Source organism: Amblyomma maculatum, chromosome 11 (assembly GCF_055883805.1).
Source record: "Amblyomma maculatum isolate TAMU_Amacu chromosome 11, ASM5588380v1, whole genome shotgun sequence".
Taxonomy (NCBI): Eukaryota; Metazoa; Arthropoda; class Arachnida; order Ixodida; family Ixodidae; genus Amblyomma; species Amblyomma maculatum.
The window spans coordinates 35,852,161-35,871,198 of record NC_139354.1 but is presented as its reverse complement, the minus strand read 5'-3'; the positions used below and the strand labels follow the sequence as shown (position 1 = coordinate 35,871,198).

General features: G+C 42.7%; 2 protein-coding genes across 9 annotated transcripts; both read right to left on the bottom strand.

Annotated features, from left to right (window-relative positions):
* LOC146173478 (uncharacterized) lies at nt 1–4,089 on the bottom strand. Its single transcript, XM_084584768.1, has 2 exons — nt 2,041–4,089; nt 1–1,155 (listed from the first exon to the last, which is right to left on the bottom strand). The coding sequence occupies exons 1-2, from the start codon at nt 2,196–2,198 to the stop codon at nt 891–893; spliced, it is 423 nt and encodes a 140-aa protein (XP_084440894.1). The 5' UTR covers nt 2,199–4,089; the 3' UTR covers nt 1–890.
* A 2,785-nt stretch (nt 4,090–6,874) lies between these two features.
* LOC146173477 (uncharacterized) lies at nt 6,875–15,389 on the bottom strand. Of its 8 annotated transcripts, XM_084584763.1 has the most exons (5): nt 14,531–15,383; nt 14,290–14,373; nt 13,236–13,328; nt 10,508–10,700; nt 6,875–9,197 (listed from the first exon to the last, which is right to left on the bottom strand). In XM_084584763.1, exons 4-5 carry the CDS (start codon nt 10,540–10,542, stop codon nt 8,771–8,773), a joined length of 462 nt encoding a protein of 153 aa, XP_084440889.1. In that variant the 5' UTR covers nt 10,543–10,700; nt 13,236–13,328; nt 14,290–14,373; nt 14,531–15,383; the 3' UTR covers nt 6,875–8,770. The 8 variants fall into 8 exon arrangements, with proteins under 8 accessions (XP_084440889.1, XP_084440893.1, XP_084440887.1 ...); XM_084584767.1 differs by having other exon boundaries at nt 10,508–13,328; nt 15,332–15,389; XM_084584761.1 differs by having other exon boundaries at nt 13,236–14,373.
* Nucleotides 15,390–19,038: the final 3,649 nt, after the last annotated feature.

Below are 19,038 nucleotides of genomic sequence, written 5' to 3'. Positions count from 1 at the left end.
CTCAAGACAGGTCGCACCGGTAAAATGTCAGCAGTTTTATTCGCTCCTTTGGTATGTACTTAAGTTATGCTCACAACCTTCATCACACACATAATTTTACTCCAGTAGAAAACATCCAAATAAACTTTTAGGCATGATGTGCAAAATGGCATCACTCCAGCTTGCGCGGGTTAGGCGCAGGACTGCGATTCAAGATGGTCACATTTCTCTTAACATCCTCGCAAAACCACCACGCTTCATCATCCATAATTGTGCCTCTTGTGTTTCGGGTTCCCACTGCTGTGCCACAGAGGAAGTTCTGCAAATGCTAAAAGTAAATACAGACTTTGCTTCCTGGTCCCGTTGTTTCATATGTAATGATCCTGCAATATGAAGCACTTAACAGGTATGCAGTTCCTCTTCCTTGTGCACAACAGTCCACTGCTAAAGGGAACATGAGGCCGCGTTGCTGCCACGGTTTACATAGCACTCCCGAGAGAGCCAGCAACAACCGATCGCACAAGGTGCGTGCACAGTAAGTACAACCAACTGCTCTTCCACAGCATATACTTCGTACCGTCCATCCTTGCAGGTGGTCAGTGGCAGCACTTTGCAAAGTTTTTAGGCAGTGCGATCTCATGTTCCGCTTAACAGTCAACCGTACTGTATGTGTTTTCATCACTCAGTGACGCCCTATACATCCTCTTCCACAGAACCACGCACTGTGTGCACGCGTCTTCTCAGACTGGCCAGCTTGGTCGTGCTTTTTCCACAATGTGGTCATTTCAGCACGTGCATATTATTTCACGGCAGCTGAGTTGGCCGATTTTTTAGAACTTCATGCTGTAGTGATGCATAGCGGGTGTGTGGGAGGCTGCACACCTGCATAACTCTGCAAGTGACTGCTGAGGTTAGTCTGCCGGAAGAACCCCTTTATACAAATGGGGGTACGTGTGAAGTCCTCCATCGTCTGAGTGTACTAATTTGCGGTGACGCATCATGTTGGATACATCCGTGAAGCGCCGGCCACAGGTGGTGCACTCGTACGGCCTGTCCCCCGTGTGAACGGGCAGGTGGCGTTTAAGCTTGGACAACAGCATGAATTCCTTCTTGCAGAACTCGCACACGTAGGGTCGCTCGTCAGTGTGCGTCCTCTCGTGCATGGTAAGATGACCCCTGGATGCAGGGACAAAAGAAGAGGAAGAGGAGGAGGGTAGCGAAATATGCACACCTCAGCACTCTCACAAATGGTGACAACAAAAATGTTAAGAGATGATAGATAGGACTGACGGCAGAGGAAATGCTGAAGCACACTGCTTTCCGATTCTGCTTGCATACTAACGAGGAGCGCATTCAAGACACTTATGGCAACTTTATATGGCTTTACATGCTTAAACCACATTACTAAGTGAAAGCATGTCAGCAATTGATGGCATAAAAAGCATGCATGCAGTAACGTGGACCCCGGCAATTGAGACCCATGTCCGCGAGGATGATAGAGAAATGTGGACGTGACTCTGAAGTACCAGGTGAAAGCAGTATTGTCTCAGAAGACATTATCGAAGGTGGGGCAACCACATGGCAAGTTGGTCTTTTCAATGACAAGCAATGGACAAACCTAAGTTTGGGATTATAGCTTCTCGTGAAGTAGAGTTTTTGCCCCAAGAATTACCTGGGAACATGTGACACAGGTTTATCCACAGCCATAATGTATTATCAGTGAGGTGTGATACAAGGCAAGTGCCCAAAACAAGAGGTCCAGTGGGTAATTACTAAGAACCATTGGAATTCCGTGAGCTCTCCGTGAACGGAGTCCTCCATTTGTGGAGAAGGGTGCTACTTGTACACACGCCTCTCAATGACTAAATTTCGTTAGCAAAGTTTCGCACAACTACCACTACCACAAAAAACAGAAAGGGAGAACTGCCACCCTGTTTCGTTGTCACAGCCCTCGAACATCCGAGCATAAGGTCAAAATTCAGAAAGCCCTATTTTGCAGGATGCAAAAAGTAGTAATGTTTAGAAACGTGAAACACGGGAAGCAGACAAACTTTTACTTACTTGCTCTCACAGGAGTACGGGCAGTAAGCGCAGGAATACTTTCCGAATGGCTCCAGGGCATGCTCATCTTGCCGGTGCTTGTCCAGGTCGTTCAGCGTAGAAAACATGCCGTCACAGGACTTGCAGGAAAACAGTGTGGCGGGCACATAGCTGTACATCCCTGAGGGGAAATGAGAGAGAATAATGTGGACTTTCTGAGCAATTAATAATTGCCAAAGCTTTCATGGAAATCGATACAAGCGCGCAACAGATAAGGTGCAAGCTTCCGTTTCTTTGCATTTCTTTTGCATTTCTCTCTTAACGTTCTGTGCTCGCCTGCATAATGTATCCGCACCAAATATTTGTGATAATAAAAGCAATGAGCACCAGCTATGTGCTCTTGATTATGATTACCATACCTCTGCTCCCCGTAATAATAATAATAATAATAATTGGTTCACAGGAAAGGAAAGGCACGGTATCTGTCCCACTTGTTCTGTGGACACCTGCACCCCATCATAATGGAAGGGAGGAGAGGTGGGAGTGAAAGTGGAAAGAGAGAAAGGAGTGCCGTAGTGGAGGGCTCCAGAGTAATTTCGACCACCTGGGGATCTTTACCCATCCCACAGCACACGGACGCGACATCATTTCGCCTCCATCGAACCCGGGTACTCCGGCACAGTAGTTGGGCGTCTTACCACTGCGCATCGGCAGGGCTCTGCTCTCCTTAACATACAATTTTCTGGGAGGGGACCAAACAAGGTTTCATGGAAGCCCAATTATACAAACTTTTGCTCCATTCACAACTCATCTATATTGTAATGCTTGAATATTCACCACTAGTACCATCTGCTGTACTTATACCTTAATAATACTATGATAAAGTGGGGCAAAACATCATCCATCATGCCTGATTCAAAACTATGTAGCAATGTAGGTTCTAAATGTTTCTGGCAATTGCCACCCATTCAAGTAAAATCACATTTGGTTGTGAAATCCTCCTCAGAATTAAGTTTCACCTTGGAAGTTTCCACAGTGTTGACTTGGCCTTACATGTACTCATCAATGACCAAACAATGTGTAAACATGTGAGTAGGCCCCTCATTAAATAACACGCTGTTTCCCGGCATTTTCAATAAGGCCTGGCACGTTTAAAAAAGAAGTAAACAGCTGTAACCCTGAAAATGTGCCTGTGTACAAGGTACTTTATAAGTTGTACAAGTGTAAAGATTAGGGCCAACATGGACAATGTATACAATACACACAGGCAATATGGGCAGGCACATGGATTCGATGCTGTACGTATGAAATAATTAGACAAGGATAAAATACACAATATAAACTCTCACCACAATGCAATAGGGCATAACCTGCAATAAAAATACAAAAATACCATCAAAAGCATAACTGGATAGAGCGATAGAAATAAAACAACGTAATATGTAATAGTCCATAACAATACAAAACAGGAAATCGATACACTTGCATTCTGCAGTTCAATCTTGGCATGTGGAAAATCAAGAAAGACAAAAATAGCTAAAATTCTTCAAAATAGCGCATCTACCAAGCGCCTAAAGAAATGTTTCTTGTGGGACAGACACGACACTGAAATCAGTAAAACCTACAAAAGTTTGGTGTCCAAAGCATCACTTGAACACCATACACTGTTTTCTAAGTTTCATAAATGTTCATTGAAACAGTATTCAACTGTGATGACTCCATTTCTCATCTATGCCAAACTAAATATGACGACACGTGAGAAAGGACAGAGATTTTTAACAGTCAACATCCAGTGCAAGCAGTTAAAGTCAGTGCACCAAATATACGAAGCTACCCAAGCAACATCGGTCACACTTAGCATGCTGTCAACAAGGCCACATAGAGGGCTTTAGTACACCCCTGCTAAAAGTCTCAACAAGCCCAGTTTCTTCATCACAAGCAACATTTTGCAGAGAAAATATTTCTAAGAAAAAGGCAATAATTAGAAAGTGAAAGCGTGATTGACTTTTCTGGTGTTGCCACTAATAAAGCAAAAAATATGAACACCTTTTGTTGACTACAGTAATTGGAGAAGATTCAGCATGACAGAAATTGGCTTGGGTTTCCCATGAGGCATTTTCTATGAAAGTAATAAGGGAGTAATGAGGTACTCATTGACATCAACACTGTTCTATGGGAGTGTGGGCACTGGACACAAGAATGCAAGTACCCACTTTGCGACAACATTCACAGAGTTGCAATTACAGAATGGTCGCTTAATGTGGAAGAAATGTTGCACTATCGTCCTCCAAATGCTAGACAAAGCTGAAACAAGCTACACGAGCTGCAGAATCGGCCATCCTTCGAAAACTAGCTAGCCAACAAATGTTGAATCTAGTTATGGTTCTGAGAACCTAGCCGTTTCCACTTTAAAATGTTCAGGAAAGCGTGCCAACACAAATAAAACGATAGACGCAAGCAATAAAGGGTTCGACAGAGTGGAGTCCAGCAGGCATCCTGTACAAGAACTTGTGGTCTCAATGCAGAGCTGGTGAAATTGTTGCTACAAGGTCAATGTAGTTCTCTGAAATATAAATTAAGTACAACTGTAGTTAGATCACTTATAAACAGCAAATGCTGCATAGTCTTTAAAAAAAAAAAATGTTTGCTACTACTAGAGAAACCTTTTAACATGACCATGATCATTCGAAGATAACAAGTGCTAAAGTACATATGGCTATTGAAACTTTGTTAAGGTTCACCTTAGTGACCAAGATCTAAAGGAAATAGGTCTAAGAAATGTGCCGTAACCATTAAAAATTAATTTGCTAAGTAGTTGGTGCTTGCTACATCCAAGACATGAACAGAAGAAATGACCTGACCTAAATATTAGTCATCACAAAGCAAGAAATGTACAAAAGAGCAAAGTAGCAAGAAAAATAAATGCTCATTAGAACCTCAATGATATGACCATAGTTGATACAGATTTCGACACGAAATAAATCTGTAAAATCTACTACTTTAAGCAACGCCTTGCTTTATACAACGCCAATTGCTAATATGCTTTCGCTCGCCTATTCGGTTTAAGCATGTTAAAACCAGACCATACTTTTTTCCAGGGTATGCTAGTCATACCCAAGTGGACGCATTTCATGAGCTTCCGAATAAAAATCCTGTCAATAATGCATATTTGGCAGAAAATGAATAATTTGCGATATAAAAATTGGCAAATATTCACTGCAAAGTATTGATCTAAAATGAATGGCTGCTACAGAGGCACTTATGTCTTGAGCTTATTCATGATACACACGGGCATGACAGCAAAGTTTCAGTGAATGTTTGCTTTGCTGGAAGTGTGTTGATGCATTCTATAAATCACCTATACATAATAGTCGAACATAATGAAGGGAGTCTCTCAGGAAATTGACAGGAACTGCGACATAATTCTAAGAGCTTAATGCAGACCTGTACTTTCACCTTCGGTGCGGAGCTCTAGATCATGCATGACCATACCCGCACCCCGACGACATTTTGCCGTTCTATTACCACCGAGGCTATACATGCACCGGCAGCAAGGTGGTAGAATGGCCGGCGCTATCAGTCACAGATGTTTAAACGACAGGGAAATCTATGGGTGCACAGTGGACTTTTTGAACTACCTGCGATCACTGTAGTGAAGCTTGTGACGAAATAAGTGCTGGCAGGAATTGGTGTTCAATTCTACGCCAGTGGTCCTTCTTGCCCAATTTCATACCATGTTTTCCACCATTTAAAAGCATAAACGAAGCAGTTATCCTTGTTACTGCAGCGTTTTTTATAGAGCACGTAAGTCAGTGACAACCGTGCACAGTGTATCTGTTAGACAGCAAAAGCACGAATGCTCATTGAGGAACTGGAACGAAATTCCACTAAGAGAAAGTACGAGTGAGGGAATCATACACTTACACTATTCCAGTTCCTTGCAACTGCACAAAGAAAAGGATGAGCTATAAATAGATGAGAAAAAGAAGAAGTAAAAGAAGAAGAGAAGAAAAAGAAGGAGGATAAGAAGAAGAAGGCAGATAACTCAGTAGTTGGTAGAGGCAAATGACAACAGCAAGATGCAAGGACAGAAAGTTCGTTCGAACATTGTGACAGAGGTGTGCCCCGGAGTTCAACGTAGAGACGATGTCATACCACTAGAAGTCTTCCACACCCGAACGAGAATGGTCAACGATGAGAGGCAAGGGGTGCTCATACATGAAGTGATTCTCCTATGACATAAACAAACCTGAAACCATAGCGTAAACTACTATGTGCAAAAGCCATGTCTTTACTTTGAAGCCGAACCTAAGGGTAGCCATGCAGATTGTTCTCGCGTAACTCCAGGTTTAACCACAAGCTAAACCACAGCTAATTTTTCAGATCACTTAAGCGTACAGGCTGTTTCATTTCAACCTGCACTAATTCTTTAGAGAAAAATGTACATAAATCTACACTTACCTATGACTGAGAGGTATTGGCCTTTAAAGTTTAAAGTAGACTGCGAGTGATTTGGCTAGGATTTGTTATGCAGTCATAAAAAAAACAAAATAGAAAGCGTTAACGAAGCCCTTTATACTTTTAATGTACACTCTGAACTAGATGGTTCTCATCCACTAAATACATAGCATTAGCTCTGTACGCGTCTTATTTAAAACTAAGACTTCCAAGGTTTGAGGATGTTTTTTTCAAAGTTCTCATTCGAACTACGGAGAGGTCTGTAGTCTTCTACTGTGACCTAGGAGAATGCAAGGCCCTATGATGCAATACACATATATTTGGCAGGTAAATGATGCTTAAAAATAAAAGCAAACTATCAAATTTTCCCTTCAAAAACTGACAACGCAGGTTGCACTGTTAAATATAAGCAGCTTTATTTGCTCTTTTGGTGCTCCTTGCTTACAACGAGCTTTACAGACATATTTTCGCTTTGGTGACAAACAAGAAAATAACTGTTTCACTGAAGACGGACATGTCTTCTTGCGTCCTAGAAATGTTGGGCCAACACCATTCCCACTTAGGCTTGTTGATCATTTTGCTCTTGCTCTACCACCTTATCTGCTAGCCTTCCTTTGTAGCTTATATGATAGAGTGACTGCCCCAGATAAGATGATAGTCTCTGGTTTGGAATCCTGGACAAGAGCAAATTTTTGTTCAGTTACAAAGGTTTTGTGAGGACGTATAGCTTTCATTTGAAGCCCCACAGTACATGCACTCGGGTGGACACTAACGGGAAATTGCTTTCCCATTACAAGTCTCTTTCGCGCTGGGGGATTTTCCTAAAAACACTGGACAATCACCAAGCTTCATCTCGTGTCTCAAGTCAAAACATATCCAAATAAAGTTTGTGCAAAAGATGATGGGACACAAGTAAGGAACACATATATGAATATCGTTTCCTCTCCTATGCAACAGCTGCTTACTCGACGTATCGCCCAGTGGTGTCACTAGGGGCTGCTAGGAGTGGCGGTGGTGGTGAGGCAGGGGGGGGGGGGGGGGCAGTTGGCACAGCAACTGCCAACCAGTTGCTCTGTGCAAACATAAAAATGCACGAGATGCTTGTCGTTTAAGACGAAAAGTAGCAAGTCAATGATTACTACGGGCAGACTACAGAAAAACGGAGAACGCAAAGAGAAATGAGTGGGCGGGGAGTCTTACCAAAGTTGAGGTATACTTTAAGAAGAGTAGTGAAGAGAAATATACGCAAGACGAATCATGTCCTGCAATATGTGGGTCTCGACTTTTTATCTCTCAAAAAGAAGTGGTTATAATTAGAACGAGAAACACGACTCAGTTCGACGTAAAATTGAGCCCGACGACGCAGCGTGGCGTCACTCAGCTTCAAAAATGGCCGTTTAGCAGCACACATTCTTTTGGTACGGCATCAGTACGCGTTAGCAACTGTTTGATCTGGATGCGGGACATAGCTTGCACCATGTTGGTGGAACGAAATATCGACAGTGAAATATAGGAACTGCAAAGAAAACGATTTTACCCGTGTATGTCTGTCACTGTTTGTGGCCGGTGAAGGGCTATACTTGGTACTGATTTAACCCTTTTGCTGTTACAAACATACCGGAATATTTTGTGCCCCCACCCCCCCACCCCTTCTACTCGCATACACAGTATCACCAACATACTGGCACATTCTTTATTGTGCGTTCAAAACTTTGTGCCTGAGCGCGAAGCTGGTGTGCCTGGACTGGCTGCACCATCTGTCAAATCTTTTTACAAGTTCGTATTTTCGCCCCACGCTGTGTTGGTATGCATATACTGAAAACCACGCCCACCCCCGCCACCTTCTTTGCTGGGGTGCGCGGTCGCTTTGGCCACGCTACTCTCTCGCACTATGCGATCGTGCGGCGCGTGGTTACGGGTTCAAGGGTTGTTCTGCTGTCTGCCGCAGGTTTTTATTTTTATTCTGTTGGCATGTCTGCTATGACGTGTCAAGTTCAGATTTTGAATGTACTGTCTGAGCCATGTTCTTCTGTCATGCTGCAGCGGGGAGGAGTTCATAAACAAAAAAAGCCAAGAGGGGCTTAACAATGGAAAGCATGATAGAGAAAATGGAATGCAATCACAAACAGGCTGGAGCTAGGCTTCATTGTATGGAAAAGGAGTTATTGATACACCAGGAGCTAGTGGGTGGGTGGGTGGAGGGGGGGGTGAGCTGCATCACAGCACTGGGTGCTGGTGACCATAGTGGTGCCACTGACATCGCTCCATTCGCCAGATGCACGCACTACCTCCATCACTCAAGGACCTCCCAAGTGATGTCTTTGTCGACAGAACCATGTACCAAGCGCATGTGTCTTTTCAGATTGGTCAGCCTGCTGGTGATTTTGCCACACTGTGGGCACTTCGGCAAGTGCCGTCGGCCGTGCGCCACCCGCTCGTGGTGCCGGAGGTGTTTACTTTCTTCGAACCTCATACAGCACTGTGAACAGGCGTGCGGCCGAACTGTATCCTTGCTCATGTGCACCATGTTGCGGTGATGTGCCAATTCGGACGTGTCGGCGAAGCGCCGGCCGCACCCGGCACACTTGTGTGGCCTGTCCCCGTCGTGGACCGTTCGGTGACGCCTAAGGTCGCACAACTGCTTGAAGCCTTTCTGGCAGACATGACACATGAAGGGGCGCTCTCCGGTGTGCGTCCTCTCGTGCACGGCAACGTGGTTCCTGGTTGCGGGGACAAGAGGGGGACGGGGAGGAGGCCAGTCAGCGTACTAAGGAAGCGGTGGCACCAAGGACAATGCACAGAACACAAACAAACTACAAACAAAAAAGAGATGTGCAAGAGAGACACTTGACAAAGCCTCCATCCACCAATACCTGATGTACATCAAGTGATAATGAAATATTCCGAGAAAGTAAACCGTCTCAAGGACTTTTCGTGAACTGCATCCACATCCGCGGTTATTCATCATTCCTCTTCGTTTCACGTGAACTTCATCCTCATTTGTGAATGATCATCCTCAACATACGTGCAGTGTGATCGATCTTTAGCGGCACTTTTGGCGGTGCCAATAATGCTCAGTCGCCCAGCGTACAAAAGGAAGAAAACAGAGATTTCTCAGCCTTTCCTTTACTGCTACACATATTTTCTCAACTGCTACACGATGATACAAAAAATCAGCTGGTCAAGATGATAGTATACCAAACGAACTTTTTAAAACTTTATTCGAAATGGGTGCCATAGTATCCTCATATCTTCTTTACACTAGAGCAGCACCAATTGTTGCTGATTGGCTGACTGCCAGTTATTTCAAACCATGAATGCAGTGACACACATATAAAAATTAAAATACCACTGATGAGGTGCGGAAACGAACATACAGAGACTGGCCGAATTGTAGGTAACAGACAAACAGCAAGAAAAATTCTGCGCACTTCCTATGACTAATAAGCAAAGGCTGTTATCCGAGGAATACTGGAACATGTCACTTAGGGTCTCAATGTCATTTAAGTACCACTGCTGCAGAATAAATTTCCAGTTACTGATCATGTCGAAAACGCTGGCTGACATTTATGTTATAGTCAGCAACCAAGGTTCATTCTACAATGTTACCTGATGAGAGAGCATTCCATGAAACTTTGCATGACACAGTTCCACGCAACTATCGAGATCGTTTTTTAACCACACAAAAGGAAGGCAAATGCAAACTTTGCTGAACCACCCTTCCACCGCGTTCCAATGACACGGTTGTCCCTTGTGATCCCTACCTTGCCTCCTCTATAGACTAAGGAGGAGGAGGAGAAAAGGAGGGCGGAAGGCAGGGATGTTAACCAGAAGGAATGAATTCCGGTTGGCTACCCTGCACTGGGGAAGGGGAATGGAGGATTAAAGGATGAGGGTAGAAGAGGATAGGAGGTGAGAAAGTCACAGTCCACTATAGACTAAAAAAACTGGAAAACCCATGCTTTGGGAAGGAGGTGTGTTCATGTCCTAGCAATGTGAAACTGCAGTAAACAGTCAAACACTGGCTCACTTGCTATAGCTGGAGTATGGGCAGTAGGTACACATGTACTTTCCAGGTGGCCCGTAGGGGTGCTGGCATTGACGGTGTACCTCTAGGAGGTCTAGTGTGGAGAAGACATCTTCGCACGTCTCGCACGAGAAGGGTGGGAGGGCAACACTGCTCTTCACATCGGCGGGAACAGGGAACGGACAATGAATGGTTTCTGAGGAAGCAACAAAAGAGAGCGATTTAGTGAGCAGTCACACAACACATTTACCATTTTTCTATCCCTACACTCTTCTCTTTCTTTCCAGCATTTGCTCTTGTTCATGTGAATTATGCACACAAAATATCTGTACTAATAAAAAAAAGTTACATTCCAACTGCACGCTCTTACTATAAATTACATGATCTCTCTATCTTTAAAGCATAATTTCCAAAGACGAGAGAAGCTTTCATTGACCCAATTTGAGTTTAATTACAGACTTTCACTGAGTTCGCAAGCTGATTAATGGCATCTCATTTGTATTCCCCCGTTCAAATACCTATCATCAGTATTAAGCCTGCACAGTTCTATGTCAATACATCTTTGCAGATGAAAAGCGCTGTCAATCACATCTCATCCACTTAAACCTATACAGCAGAGAAGATTCTAGACGGTTCCGGAATTTATTGCTTGAATTAAAACAACTCAGTTCTGTCTTCGTTGCAAAAGCTGCAAGCATAATTCACATCCAGAGGTTTGTACTGATTAAACACATCACACCATTAAAAAAAACAAAAACAAAAGACACAAAACCAAACAAACAAGAAAATGGCAATAACTATGACAAACTCATTTCCATCTTTCTTTAACAACTATTATCAATTAATGACATAGTACTGTCATAACTGATGATCATTAATGACACATTCGTCATAAAATCCTCCTTAGGAAGCTTGTTCACTTTAGATGGTGCTAAGTGTAGGTTCAGCCCTATGGGTGCGCATTAATAACTAAAATATGTGCAAATATGAGAGTTGACTTTTCGATGAAAAAATATGCCGTCCACTGATATTTTCTCATAACTACAATGAAAAATTTAAAATGTAGTGGCTTTAAAGGTAAAAAGTATGCGCTTAATAAACAAGTTTTCATAGTTGTGTATTACACGTGCATTAACTTTGTGTTTAGCAACATTCATGACTTTTTAATCTATTCCATGTGTGCCTGATGTGTAACTGATTTTCTTCCCATATACTCAACACAGGACAAAGATCTTCCACATTTTCTTTGAAACGGTTATTCTTTTAAGCTAGTGTTCAAGAACAAAGACAGGTAGAAGAAACAGAGTCAACATGGATAGTGCATAGAAAAAGCATAGGCAGTATGGATGAGCATAAAGTCAAATTTCACGACATTGCATAACCTGCCACAAAAAAAATATGGGGTCAAAGCAACACTTCAAAGCCCTACACTGCTCTCTGGATTTCACAACTGCCTATTGAAACAGCTAACCAATTGTGATCACTTCACTTTTCAGTTTGCCCAATCTAAAGCTCACGGCATGTGAGCAAAGGCACGAGGATTACCGGCAGCAAGTGTGTACACAAAGTAATGAAGCTACCGAAGCAACACAGGACACATTTTTTTCATGTATTGATACAATGCCATGTAAAACGGCTTTTCAGTGCAAATCTATACTGCATGCCATGCCCGTATTTCAGCACGCTTAAGTTCATTGCTGTAAACGCTCATGCTAAGGCATCTCAAAAAATCGGAAGCTATAAAAACAGCATATGAATAATTTGCCAGTGAATGCAAAATTAAGACATTTTTTTGTTGTTGTTACAGCTAGGAAAACAACTATATAAACACCTCCTTTTTATTACAGTAATTAGTGACAATTCAGCCTCACATAAACTGAATCACGTTCACCACACTTCATTGCCAGCTACATCCAGCACATCCGAGGTGCACGCATCTCAAAGAAAGAGTTACGTCTTCCATTTCGGAAACAGCGCAACAACTCAAGTAAAAAAAACAAAAACAAAACTGTGATGATGACAATGTTATCCTTCACTAAGTTCTGGCTGCAAAGTGCATTACGCTGGTATTCTGTGATATGACGGTTAACTCCACAGCTCTGCAGTAACAGAGAAGTCAAAGGACACGTGTATTTAACACATAACTGAGGACTTTTTTATCGGCGAGCAAGTACAATCTGTGGTTATACAATGTCAAGTAATTAAGCGTCATCGTACGACCCAGTCTGCTCTAATAAAATGTCCATGTATAGTTAATGTAAGCTCTTTTACATCACACAAACTAGATATCCAACAATAAGCAACCCTCGGTTGCTTTCGGTGCACAAAAACAGCGACATGAAACATGCCATCCTGAACAAAATTGTGAAGGCCACAGACACATCCATAGCATATGACGGCACTTTAGGAATGCTGTGTAAAAATTATCCTTCAATACAAGAAAACAGCCCATTATATTTATATGCACGCGCTTTTTCGACGACTACCGAGTATCCTGTTGTTCTTGAGAGAAGAAAGTACTCCTTTTTTTGCTCGAAGCTTATGGACCTCATAAGGTGGCTTAAGGTTGTTGCCCGAGGCAGGTGCTTGTCACTACTGAATCCCATAAAAATATTAACCGAGCTGGATTATCCTTTGTTATACGATCTGCTGCAGCACATTTAACAAAACTGGAGAATAACGCAAAACAAATCGACACAAATAAGAACAACATAGAAATGATAAGGGTTACACAAGTCAAACACCACAGCAGGTAATCTGCACGAGAGGCCACGGCATCAATGGAGTCTTGTTGAAGTTGTTGCATTAAGGTTGATGTGCTTTTCTGAAATATCACAAGTACATCTGCAATTAGGGCAAATCACAATGAACATATGCCACATACAATCTGAAATAAGTTTGCTTTGACTGCAAAAAATGTTTACGAACAAAGTAATCACCCGGAACTGAATCACTGAGCACTAAAGTACATATCCTCTAACCTTGCTAGGGCTCGCCTCAAAGACCAAGAAATGAAGGAAATAAGCTGAAGGAATCAGCCACACGTTACCAGTAATTGGCTAGTTAGCTGTTGTTCGAGGTAATAGAAGTATGAGCACAATAAACAACTTTACAATAAGTCATGAAAAGGCAACTGTATAAAGAAGACAGCAAGAAGTATAGAGGGCACAATCACAATTAGACCTTCAATTTCATGCCATTTTCAACTCTGCAGTCAGAAGATGCAAAATATTTATCAGGAGTCTGATACTGCAACAGGCATATAAATACTGCAGTGTCACACTAATGCTCGGTGACTGTCGACGATGACAAAGACGACGAGCGTATGTCGAAAGGCACGTGCTACAAAGAAGAAGGCACAAGAGACTGACGCGCTTCGACCGGAACACCGACTTGAGATTGAACGAACCCTTACTATACTTATATTTTTCTGTTAGCTATTAGTGATATCTCTCTACCTTCGACACACGTTAACAGTTTTAAATGCTTAGACCAGTTTAATGTCTAAAGGAATCGCCCAAAGTGGAGTAGATTTGTAATAGGGGTGCAGTTACTCATTACATTCACTCAAGAACAGCCACATGACCTCAAAGGAAAGCTGTAGAGCTTTCTTAAAAATGTTTTAGTTGTAGAAAAATCTGTCCCGGTCTAAAGTTCAAAACTGGAGCCTCCGGAACCCTTCCCTCAAAGCATAGCTGTGCAAAGAGGGAGGGAAAGGAGAAAGAAATGTTTTAGCAGAGGGCTTAACCTAATCCGATAACTGGGATTGTTTAACATATACATACCAATATCGCACTGCACATGGCTGTCTTTCACATTCTGCCTCCAATAAGGTTATCGTTCATTGCTAAAGCTCCACACAATTACAGCTGGAAAAAAAAAAAAAAAAAAAACATGCAATGGGATCTGCAGAACAATGCTTTTGCAGGTCACAAACATACGCTATTCTATCTGGCACAAGCCGAGAGAATAAATAAAGATCAAATAAGATGTCAGAACAGCTGCACGTATGTAAAAGAAAATTACCCCGATGTAAGCGAGCCCACCTGTTTGCTGGCAACTGCCTTTTCATGATTTGTAGCAGTTAAAGCTGAGAGCCACAGTTGCAGAAAAACCTAAAACCAAAATGCCCAAGTGCTAGTGCAGCTACAAATGACTAGTTGAGAGGACACTTCAGTCCCAGTGCACGGACTCAGAATATCATCCCCTAAATGTTTCGCATCAGCCCATGCACTGCTGCTATTACAGGCTCGTTGTCGAGGAAGAATTGACTGAACGTCCATCAGCTGGAAGATTTTCGTAATATGGCCCCAGGCGCTGCACCATCACCAGTCGAAAAAAAGAGGGAGACTCTCCGCTTTAATAGACACTGATATCGCGCAGCACACAGGCGACTTTTTCGTTCTGCCTTCATAATCGAAATGCAGTCACCGCGGTGAGTAGGGCTCGCGAAAATTTGTTCCGAGACATTGATGTTGTAGCCAATGGTTCGGTAACCAGGCCGCTTTTTCTTGTGCTCAGTGCAGGCGCTTGTCACCACGGATACGAACTGTGACAGCAATCTCAACAAACACTGTCGCTGTCCGAGCTGGTAAAGGGTACCGTTAAAACGTTAGCGCACATGTTACGACACCCAGAGCGACAGGAAAGGAAACACTCGCGAGTGGCACTGTAGCACTGCAGCAGGCAGGCAGCCCGCACAAGCAAAGTATCAACAATACTGATGATGACGTTTTCTGGTAGAAGTGTGGTAACGCCTTCAAACACAATGAAGATCGGTCGGTGTCACACAACTTAAAACTTAAAAACTTTCAAATGACTACAGACGATCGCAGTTTGGACAGTTTTCAGCATCTTGGTTTGGAGCGGTCTCGAGAAGCAGCCTCGCACTCACCAAACATTAAAAAAAAGCCAAGTATAAAATAATTTAAAATGTTAAATGAAAAATTTTCAATTTATTCAAAATTTTAAATTATAGTAAGTTTTAAAGATAAAACTTATTCATTAGTTGAAACAACAGCTCCGCAGCGATGTTTATTTGCATGGAGAAAGAATTCATTGACCCGGGCGATGTGGTAGTGATTGCGCACCAGTTACGTCTGTGTTTCAGCTAGTGCCCCGCAGGCGTTGCTACGATAACAGCCAAGAGTACGACAAAATATTATCATGACATGCGATAGTTTCGTGGGCGAAAACTGAATGCTTCCGAGACAAAGTGTGTGTCGATTCGCCGCCTCGCTAGCAGTGTCATTACCGCCGCTTTCGACTGGGAACCACGATCGTGAGCGATCAGTGTGTGGCGGGGCTGCACGGCAGTAATGGTGTAAACATGAACTTCACGCACAGCATCGTCAATCGCAGTTCTTCGTGAACCCCATCACAAGCCCACACTCAGGACATCGGTGGCTGCTGGCAGAAGCCCAAGGCTAGCCTGATCGGAAGCGGGCTCAAGCTGACCCCAGCAGAGCTTAACGAGTGTAACCTCGGGTGGCTTTGGTGGGTGTCACTGAATGGGATGCGGCACTACAATAACCACTTTATAAAGGGAAAGGAGGCAGGTTGTAAATATAAATCCTGCAGGCAATGCTAGCGGGGAAATTAAAAATGCAGTCATGGGTAGAAAGTAATAAGATACTCGGATAACTTCGAACTGGTTTAGAAATGGTAAGCGATTAGATGATAGCCTGTTCGTGCTTACTCAACTTATCGAAATAGCTAGGGCTGAACCTTTGTATCTAGTCTTCCTAGACATAAACGAGGCATACTGCAACGTAAACAGGGAACTCTTGTAGAATATACTAAAATATGAAGATATAGGTCATGAGGTAACAGATTTCCTACAGTAAATATACCGGGATAATGAAGTAGAAATTTCATGGGAAGGGGTTGGGAAAGTGTCGAGATATGCAGAGGATTAAGACAAGGTTATCCTCTTACACTGCTGTTCATGATTTATGTGGTAAATACGGAAAAAAGGCTATGAGAAAGTAATCTGGGTTTTATTCTGTCGTTTAGATTAGGCAGAAAAATTGTATAGCAACGCATCCCTAGTTTAATGTATGCGGACAATATTGTATTGTTAACAGATAGCTAGGAAGACTTAAATTCTTGTGGAGACGAAGGGGACACTGTAAACTTCAGTTTTAGTGCAGTTAAGTCAGGTCTGATGATTTTCAATGGTTCAACCGATCAGGTGCATGTAATACCTAAAGTGGCAAAGTATAAATACCTCGTGGTATGGGTAAACGATAGACTGATATACATGGAAAAGCACAAACATTATGTTATCACAAAAGGGAAAAGAGATGCCGGGATAATGAAACATAGGGAATTGTGGGGATACAACAGGTAGGAGGTGCTGAGGGGTATTTGGAAAGGAATTTTGGGGCCAAGGCTTACTTTCGGGAATGGGGTTTTGGGCCTAAAGGCAGAGGTACAGTCAAGATTCGATATAAATCAGAGAGTTGTTGGACGATGGCAAAACCACGAACGAGGCAGTACAGGGAGATATGGGCTGGGCATCTTTCGAAGCACGAGAAGCCCAGAGTAAAATATTATATGAAAAACATCTGAGGAAAAGGAACAGTAACAGATGAGCAACTATAGTATTTAAATACCTGTACCTATAAAGCGTTGACTTAAAATTCAGGAAAAGAACAAGGAAACTAACCAGTAAGTATGCTGGTCACAAGGACGAAGAAATAAAGAGCGTTAAGCAACAGGTGAAAAGCACAGAAGGTAAAAATTGGATAAATTCTGTGGAAAAAAAGAGTATGATTATGTCAAGACTAGAAAAGGCAGATCAGGAAGGAATCTTTCTTCGATGATTCATTAGGCAGTGCCCTTTTTTTTAATGCTAAATCTGGGTGTCTTAGAACGTGCAGCTACAAAAAGAAATTTAACCAAGAAGATGACACTTGTGCATGTGTGGTAACCCCGTAGAAACAGCTGAACATCTTTCATTCGAATGCGGCGGTGTTCATTCGGATCTTGAAGAAGGCGCAGTCATTCTTCCTGAGGCCTTATGGTTTAGAGATACCAGTGGTCGTGTGAATGAATCTGCGGTGAAAGTTAGCAAAAAGCGATTAGAAGATTGGTGGCTGAAAAGCAGAAAGATTACAAAGTGAATAAAAATTGAATAACTAAATCGACGAAATAGTTTAGCGGTTTACAACAGTGTCCAAGAGGTGGGGAAAAAAAAAAAAGAAGCCGAGCATGGTGGAAACTGCCACCACCCCATTTCAAAGGGGACGCTCTTATAGTCCACCCATCCATTCTATCTGATCGGTGGAGGCCATTGCAAGGCACTATATTATGTGTATTGCACTTTCTCCAGTCATCTACAGCATTACAAGGCCCTATGGGTCACAAAGCTGTTTTGCCAGCTTTTTATTTTTTTTTCATAGTCCCTCTCAGAACCACCAAACAAGCCTTGGCAGAGCTGGCACAATCAATGCATACCCCTGTACCGCTCACCTGAGCTCTCTTCTCTAAGTCGAGCATATGCACATACATTTCTCCTGCGTTTTTGTTGCTATTGAAATTTTGGCAGATAGTGTCTTTTGCACTGCCTATAGTAATTTCAACGCCAATAGGTAGCGAAGCACTGGAAAGGGTAAGCGGATATATCTGTTTAGGACAGGTGGGTAGCCGCAGATCTAGACCACGGAAGGGAAATAACTAGGAGAATAAAATAGGAATGGAGTGCATTTGGAAAGTACTCGCTGATTATGACTAGCAGCTTATGGGTATCGCTCTAGAGGAAAGTATACAACAGTTGCGTCTTACCTGTACTCGCCTATGGGGCTGAAACACGGAGGCTAACAAATAGGGTTCTAGTTAAGTTGTGGACAACGCAGAGAGCTATAGAAGGAGAAGGGTAGGTGTAAGGTTAAAAGATGGGAAGCGTGCAGAGTGACCCGGAGAAATAACTCTCGAGTTAATGACATTCTATCGGAAATCAAGAAGAAGCAACGGGCATAGGCAGGACATGTAGTGCAAAGAGAGGATAACTGATGGTCGCTAAAGGTGACAAATTGGATTCCAAGGGAAGCAGAGAAAGTAAGTGCAATGTACAGCATAAATACCTTGACGCGTTTCCTGTGGAGTCACTTTTGGTAAGCAGCACTTGGTGTCACAGGACGAAAATATTGTCAACCTAGCTGTACCATATGCCGCGCATGGGGCGTGCATCAAGTGCTTGAAACAAGTGTATGAAGTAAGGAAAAGCTGCTGACATTTCGTTGGTCTACCATGACAGCTGAAGAAAGGGTGTAATAACTCTAGCTGCCTGCACGGCAATGCACAACTTATTTAGTTACAAAGTATAGTAATTAACTCTGTCGTCACTTTTTCAATGCGTCTCCATGTTGTTGCAGCTGCAGTGATGTTCAATTTCCTTTTTTTTTTTTTTTTGATCTTGCATGTAGGACTTGTGTTCATGTCCACCTCCAAGGAAAAAAAAAAAAAGAACGAAGAGATTCCGAGGAAAGCACACTTTCAGGAGTGCGCAGTTTTAATTGCCCGTAAACTGA